The 7,975-nt window shown below is 42.4% G+C and overlaps 1 protein-coding gene across 1 annotated transcript in view; it reads right to left on the bottom strand.

Annotated features, from left to right (window-relative positions):
• Window positions 1-3,171: 3,171 nt before the first annotated feature.
• LOC140646463 (uncharacterized) overlaps window positions 3,172-7,975 on the bottom strand; it is a 36,835-nt gene continuing 32,031 nt past the window's right edge. The window contains exons 10-15 of the mRNA XM_072850432.1: window positions 6,063-6,152; window positions 5,578-5,732; window positions 4,732-4,893; window positions 4,248-4,318; window positions 3,809-3,913; window positions 3,172-3,536 (exon numbers count right to left, since the gene is read on the bottom strand). Of these exons, the coding sequence (XP_072706533.1) occupies window positions 3,382-3,536; window positions 3,809-3,913; window positions 4,248-4,318; window positions 4,732-4,893; window positions 5,578-5,732; window positions 6,063-6,152 (738 nt within the window). The 3' untranslated portion in view covers window positions 3,172-3,381. The remainder of the gene's footprint in view (window positions 3,537-3,808; window positions 3,914-4,247; window positions 4,319-4,731; window positions 4,894-5,577; window positions 5,733-6,062; window positions 6,153-7,975) is intronic.

Genomic DNA, 7,975 nt, shown 5'->3' with positions numbered 1-7,975 from the left:
GGTCCTAATGTCAGCTTTTTCTGCTATTGTGAAAGAGAATAAGAACTGTGGAGAATGCTTTCATTTATTTTTCCTTTCAGAGGGACCAACATAGGTCTCCAGGGCTGTGAGCTTTTTTTTAGAGCCACATATAGATTTATATATATATTATATTTTTAATATGAAAAAATGACAGCAGTCATAACATTTGATTTTCAGACATAAACCACAAATTTCTCAGATTCTCAACAAAACTTTTCAGATGCAGTTCATGCTTGTACTTCATTGCTGTTCTTACCACAAAAAGAAATGAGTGTAACTGCCCTCTAAAGGTTGTCTTCAATTTTTTTTCAGTGTAGAAATACTGAATTTCTTTTGTCCAGATATGCTAGGTATCCATCTCCACAGGTTTCTGTGGAACATGATGGTTTCTTCATGCTTCAATTTACAGCCATTTAAGACACACTGGCATCTCTCACACAGTGTTCCTGTTCTGTGGTCCTTCTTTGGGGATCCTACTAGAAAAGTATAGGGATTTGGCTGACAAACTCTACACTTGTTTAATGCTGATTTTCTGGGAAATCAGGGTATCCACATTAGATAGTGTAGGGAGAGACCCTGACTCATAATTAAGACTGTAATAGGATGCAGTGGATACTCTGTCAACTTGATTCCTGCCTCCTGAATGTGCAGTTGTAAGTGATATTGTACTCATTTGTCCAAACCAAGGAGATGGTAATCAGTTTCAAAAAGCATGAAGCAATTCAGTGCAGATTTGTTTATGGATTTTGATGGCAGGATGGTGCTGGGGCTAAAAATTTAACTGAATAGTGAGAAGTTGAGGCCTCATCTGAAATGTAAGAAATCAAAGTAAACCAGGGTATAAGCACTTATTCTTGGAAGCATAAGCTGACCTTTAAATGTTCCTAAACATACCAAAACCTGACAACAGGAAATAAGGGCTGCACCTGTGATGGGGACAAGTTAACCTTTGATCCAACTAGTTAAACAGTATAGAAGTCCTGTCAGTCACAACAACAGTGGCCTTGAAGTTTCCTATCTCAACAAGAATTTTAACAAGAACATATGGAATTTAACATAGCAACCACCCTGGGACAGGTGGTTTCTATTGTTCATTCTAATGAACAACATGCCTGCTTGTTTTTGAGAGCAGAAGTTGAAAGAGTAAAGAATTCTTGACTTTTACAATGTTTAACAAGATGACTTCTGATTTAGAATGGTAGTATCTGCAGCCTGCCTCCTCATGATAAAAGTAGCAAAGGTGAAGCTGACATGGATATGGGATGTCTCAGACTGCCTGAATAAGATGACCTTACATGGGCACATACTGAATTGATCCCATGGCAGTGGTCTGTATCCCTGTTGAGACATTGGCGATCCTGATGACTTGTGTATTGCATATATTTATGACAGCCTGGAACAAGCAGGTATTTTGGATCTCTGAGCACTCATGGGTCTTGTTGAGGATTATAACTCTTATGTCGCTTAAGTTTGAGGTAGGGCTTTGCTTTTGTTCTTAGCTAGGGACCAGCTTCAGTTCTTCTAAGGAAAAAAAAGTATATGCAGATTGTAGTCTGGACCATAGATTAAAAGACAATCAAATAATTGCATCCTGCCTTACTGGGTATAGTGGACTGGACTCCCATCCTCTGTAGGTCACCACTTTAGCTTACCTTGATATACTGATGACTAACACCACTATGGAACCTGCAGCAGCAGTCACTTCAGGGCTGGTGATAACGCTCTGAAGAATCTTAGGGTAGGGCTAGCAAAGCAAGCTTTCTCCACTGCCTCTGCTAAGTATAGCTATTTGTACTTAATACTCACTTAGAAAGGAAAGTTATATGGAAAAAATAATGAAAATACTGAATATATTGAATTACTTATATTTGAGATTAAAACCTAAGTAACAAGGAAAGCAGAAAGTTGTTTCTTTTAACTGGAGAAGTGCATGAGTTTATTAGGACTAGAAGCAACTTTTTTTTTTAATCCAGCTAAAATTATTGATATAAATAGGCTGTAATAAGCTACACTAGATACAACATAAATGGGAATTAAAGGCAGAATGTTACAGAGACAGAAAGCTGGAGATCTGAAGATAACTAATTCTTCAAATATATTAAATGCAAGAAGGCTACACGTTGCTTTCTTTGGTGTTTTGATTCTTATACTTGATCTTGCATTGATTGAACTGAATGCAAACACTTTAACACAGAAACAGTATTTTACAGTTGAAGGCACGTCCTCAAATAGACAGGTTCTGCACAAAAGCAGGACTGCATGTAAACTGGACTTAAAACCAGAGACTTCTAAAAAAGAACAGAGTCCCTGGTACATATTTTGACTTTATCTACAGTGGCTAAATATCTCAGTGTTTTCTATAAGTGTGCAAAATGGTGCATGCAATACCACATCAGCTATCAGATTAAGAGCAGCAGGAAAGTGCCACTTCATTGCATATGCCTAGTCATGGTTATTTTGTACAGGGCATGTACCAACACATAATAAAAATCTTTGTCAAAAGTCACTGTTCTACTTTGAGTGGGAGGCAGAGTAAAAAAGGGTCATTTCAGATGGCTTACTGGGACACTTGTTCAAAAGAGGTGACCTTTGTGAAACATTCTTCAGCTTGGTACCTCTTAAGGTGGGAGAAATCATCACAGTGGCTTCTGAAAACTTCAGTTAACTCAACTGGATTTTCTAATGCTGTCAAGGACTCTATAACAGTATGCCGAGACTGAGTGCAAACTTAGGTACAATGAAATATTTGCCTAGCTGAAAACCAGTAGACTTGCACAATCAAATAGGTAAGTTGTTCTAAATGAAAATTACACTATGGAGATCAAGACCATCAAGATATCAAGAGGATATTCAAATGGAAAACTCTCCTCATTATATTGTGCTTTGCACTTAGCACCTTCCTTCTCAGGAACTCAAAGCTCTTAGTATGCTAATACTAGTGAATTTAGCCTCACAACATCCAGTGAGGTAGGTAAGGTTACCCCCATTTCACAGATGGGAAAACTGAGGCAGAATTCTGAAGTGACTTGCCCAAGGTCCTGCAACTTGTCAGTGGCAAAACCAGGAATATATTTTCAGAAGTCCAGATCCCAGACCTCAGTCTGATTAAGTCCCTCCCTACTACCACAAAGCAAGCAATACATGCAACTTTTTCCTCCTGCTGCTGCCGTAGTCCTGGTGACACAGAGGAAGTGAATGATTTTTCCTGATTGAATTCCCGCTTTCTTTGGCAAAAAGCACCTGGTTCTGTCAAAGTGCTGTATTATGCTCTTCGCAGAGGCGTTTCTTCTGAGGCACAATAGAAAAAAAGATGGATTCCCCATGGCAGGGAGACTGTACAGGTCCAAGCAAAGTAGAGTCTTATTTCTTGCAGAAGACCTGCTGCTTGGCATTCTTCACACGTTGTTCCTCCTTCAGGTTCTTCTGCCGTGCATGTTTGCTGGAGATGAGTTCCACGTGTTCCGAGGGGAACCAGCCTCTCTCCCGGTCTGAAAGTTTTACTCCTTCTATCCATCCTGCGGTGTGGGGAAAAGCACAACATGAGGCAAAGTAGTAAAACATTTTTTCATTCTTCCCAAAAAGCCCCCTCCAACAAGGCCCTAAGATCAAAGAAAAAGATCCCCTTTCAGCTTCCAGATAAAGTGTCTTAATGAAGTCTCTTCATCCTCTCAGTCCAACAATCAGGAATGAGAGGCTCCTTCTGATGTCTGATTGTATTGTATTGCTTTACACTACTAGAGTAACTTCCTACCCATAATTTAAGATAGCCATTGCCCATTCTGCTCACCATCATTGCTGTACTGCATAACCATGATGATATCTGCTTTCTCCAAAGCCAGCTCATCATTTTCCCGAGCCTTGTAAGTCTTTATGCATTGAACCTGTGGTGCATCTAAAGGGGAGAAAAGATCATAATGGTATACTAGAAAGCAACAGTAAGCCTGTGTGCATCAGCGCCAGAGGAGGTAGGGGTTAAGGGACTGCCCAAACACTAGAGAGCAGAGAATTGGAAGGGAGACTACAGGTCTTCTACCTAATATGAGGAGTAGAAATAGGTAAAGTAACTGGCAGAACCTGGCACTGAGGAAAACCCCATCAATATCATCTTCATTTACAAAAAGGCAAGTATTCTGCCTTGGAGTCTTTCTGGGATGTTCCACCTCACAGTGACTCCAACTCCTCCGAGCCAGACCATCCCCATTGCTGTAGTAGCAGCGCAGTCTCACCAGGGCATTCCAGGAGGTCCAGTTCTCCTCGTGGAGGAGCCAAAGCAGAGATCCACCTCAGCTTCTCACTGCTGGAAAACATCACCAGATAGGTGTCAGGATTCAATGTGAGGGATAGCAGTCCGATGACGGTAATGGGGATGTGTGTGTACAGGTTTGCTGACAGGAGGGGTCAGGGAGGGAGTACATGGGGGAAGCAGAGAAAGTGGAAGTAGAGAAAGGGGATGGGAAAAAGCAAAACCTCCCATTTTTGGAGGCTGATGGTATGACATAACATCATAGTATTGTATGAGCAGCTATGATAAGAGAGGAGCAAGGTGGTTCGTTAGGGGCTTGTTATGGCAAGAGGATGTTTTTCAAGTCCTCTGCTCAGCAGCTGCATTTGATATTTCAGCATTTGGGTAGCTGAGGAACAACCATCAGGCTCCTAGGAGGTGTCTGACTCTGGTAACGGGATATACTGAGGGTAGCCTTGAGCTCTTACTGTGTCTCTGTACGAAACAAAAACTCCACTCTCTTTCCCTGATAATTCTGAAGTAGAAAGAGACGGAAGACATTTTTGTTTGTTCCATGCAGTTTCATCTCGCACTTCTCCCCACGCACATCTGAGAAAGCGGCATGATCAAACACAACAAAACGTCCACCCCTGCAGGTAAAGAGGAGGAACAAAACAAGTTGTGAATTTTAAGGTGATGAGGGTTACAAAGTGAGTCCATGTTGTTTTCTGATGTCAGGAAAGCAAAAAGCTTTTAATAAGTCTTCATCAGTTTCAGGCACCTTAAGCTTTGTTCTTGCAAGAAATCTCAGAAGGCATTAAGAAGAGAGGGGACTTAATGAAAAGGGTAGAAATACTAAGCTCTGTCCTGTCAGAATATTTTTTTGATAGCTTACAGCTTAAAAAACCACCACCACCCCCCAAAACCCCAACACAACCAGCCAACAACTGCCTTAGTTTCTTGACAAATCAGTGATTTGCCCATTCACTAATGGTCATAGTGTCCTTTAGGAAGAAATTATTTACCAAGTAAAACTAGAATAAATGGTTATTATTAAAGTGTTTCACATGATAGAGATGGAGAGGCAGAATAGAAGTGTTGCACTAGGGAGCAGAAGATACCTTATTATATTATCACATGTTGTAATTAAGAGTTGGGCATATCAGATTCCACATACTTGCATGATACTCACATAATGTAGGGTTAGGAGAGCGACTTGACAAATGCTGCCACTTGCTGGCAGGCATAGGGAAAGGACTCTTTCACCAAAGCACAGACTCAGAAAGAGACAGGTATTTTAGAAGGGGCAGCAAGAATTGTGTTGAAGCACTCACTCCTTCGGCCGAGACAGAAGCAGACAGTCATTGAAAAGATGTAGGTAGATGGGACGGGTGGTGACTTTCCATTTTGGACTCAGGGTGTTGAAGTCCAGTGCCGTCAACTCACCACACTTCACAAGTCTCCTCGACTGTGAAATGAGTGGGAATATCTGCAAGACAGAAATAAATGTTTATGTCAAGCGTGTACAAGGAAATCAGAATGAGTTTTGGATTTACATTTTCGCCTTGCTCTAGAGGAAGTGTCCTTTCACCTCTCCAGCTGGACAGGTGTAAGTCATGGTAGGCACCTTCAGCTGAAGGCTGACACAAATGATTGGGCAAGGGAAGCACTGATGAAGAGCTGACCTGTGTGTGATATTCTGGTTCAACAGTTCTGTGTATATTGGAGAGGAGAACAAAAAGTAAGCGCAGGTGACTCTGCATTTTCTCTCTTTCCGCACATTAGGCTAGAGCAAGGCCCAGGGAATGGACAGGCTCACCTTGCACTCAAATTCAATCTTCTGGCTGAGGTAGATCAGCTCTTCAGTGCTCTTCATGCGCTGGACATTTTCATTGCAGTCCTTGATGAGCTGCAGAGGAAAACAGACGATGAGTAAGGTGGGAGCAGAACTGCCTGGTGGGATCAGTACTACTCCCAGGAGCCCCTCAAGAGTCAGTGTAAGTGACAATTCCTTAGGCATCCTCCTGCAAAAAAAAGTATTTTTCCAGGTGAGCATACTAAACTTCTCCATACCTACAATGATCATCCTTCTTTCTTAAGGAAGGTATTCTTTAGAGGAAGCCTCTGTGGTAAGTATTGTTTTAACTTTGGGATACTGGGGGGAATACTAGAGACATCTCTCTCAGGTGACAAGGATTGAATTGCTGGTCATTTGGAAGCAGCTCTTACTAGATGCTCCACTGTAAACACAGGAGGCTGATTAGATAAACATCAGCCCCAATTTTCCAAAACCCAGAGATTGTTGCCAGTACCTGTGAGGACAGGACACAATGAAACAGAGGTACTTCTGCATATAAGCAGCCTACGTAGCCACCTGAGGTGATACAGGGCAGCTGCATAACAGTGTCACAGAGATAATGCTGGCTTGAACACAGCTGGAGTCTAAGGATTTCAGTCTATGGCATGCTGCCCACCCACCTCAGACTGCAGTGCTTTGGGAGCTGTGCAGCACGCAAGTGCAGTCCTAAGAGCTTTAAGGAGGTATGCATCATGTTGAACTGGTCTTTAGGTTTGTGGTGAATAGGGAAGAGATTGTAAGGAAGGGAGTGACACTCCAAGAAGGTCAAATCATCACTAGACAGAACAGGAGCTAGCTAGGAACAAGTCTACCTTACGCTATTTTACACATTTTAGATAACGAGTTGTCCCAGAAGACTTTAAATCTTGTCTCTGTAATAAATAGGATAGAGAAAGGGATGCAATCAAGTAGAGCAATGTCTTGCCATGCCTTTTTTTTTTTTTTTTAAAGCAAGACTTTCATGTGGGGGCTAGGGTGGGAGTTGATCACTAATTAGAGACAAAGGTAAGGAACGCAAAGGGGGAATGGTGGTTTGGAGACTGGAAAGAGTGAGTCCTGAAAAAAGTAGTTCGATATCATTGGTGCAGGTTCAGTCCCATCCCAGCTGGCTCCTGCTTTAGTGTTTTCTGCTCACAGCTACCACTGCACAATGCAGGGGAGTCACATGAACACACTAATTTGTTACTCGTGAGGATCAAGGACAAGGGCCCTTGACAAGGGTGAGTATCAATTAAAAGGACAGGGTCACTTCGGTGCCCTGCAGCTGTGTGATGCAACATGGCTGTTGAGAATCACAGAGTATCCTGAGTTGGACTCAATGATCCTCATGGGTCCCTTCCAACTCCTGACTCCACACAGGGCAAACTAGAAGTTAAACCATATATCTAAGGGTGTTGTCCAAACACTTCTTGAACACTGACAGGCTTGGGGCCATCACCACTTTGCTGGGGAGCTTGTTCCAGTACTTGACCACCCTCTCCATGAAGAGCTTTTTCCCAATATCCAATCTGAACTTCCCCTGACAGCTTTAAGCCATTCCCTTGCATCCAGAGAGAAGAGATCAGCACTTCCCTCTACTCCCCCTCATGAAAAAGTTGTAGACAGCAATGAGGTCACCCCTCAGTCTCCTCTAAGCTGAACAAACCTAGTATCCTCAGCTGCACCTCATAAGTCTTGCCCTCTAGTCCTTTCACCACCTTTGTTGCCCTCCTTTGGACAGATTCTAATATTTTTACATCCTTCTTATACTGTGGAGCCCAAAACTGCACACAGTACTCAAGGTGAGGGCACACCAATACTGAGTATAGTGGGACAGTCACTTCTTTCAGCTGGTTAGCTATAGTGTGCTTCATGCACCCCAGGATACAGTTGGC

The sequence above is a fragment of the Ciconia boyciana genome, chromosome 1, assembly GCF_034638445.1.
Source record: "Ciconia boyciana chromosome 1, ASM3463844v1, whole genome shotgun sequence".
NCBI classification, from domain to species: Eukaryota; Metazoa; Chordata; class Aves; order Ciconiiformes; family Ciconiidae; genus Ciconia; species Ciconia boyciana.
Note: the sequence above shows the minus strand (reverse complement) of the source record. Positions and strands in the feature narration are given on the sequence as shown.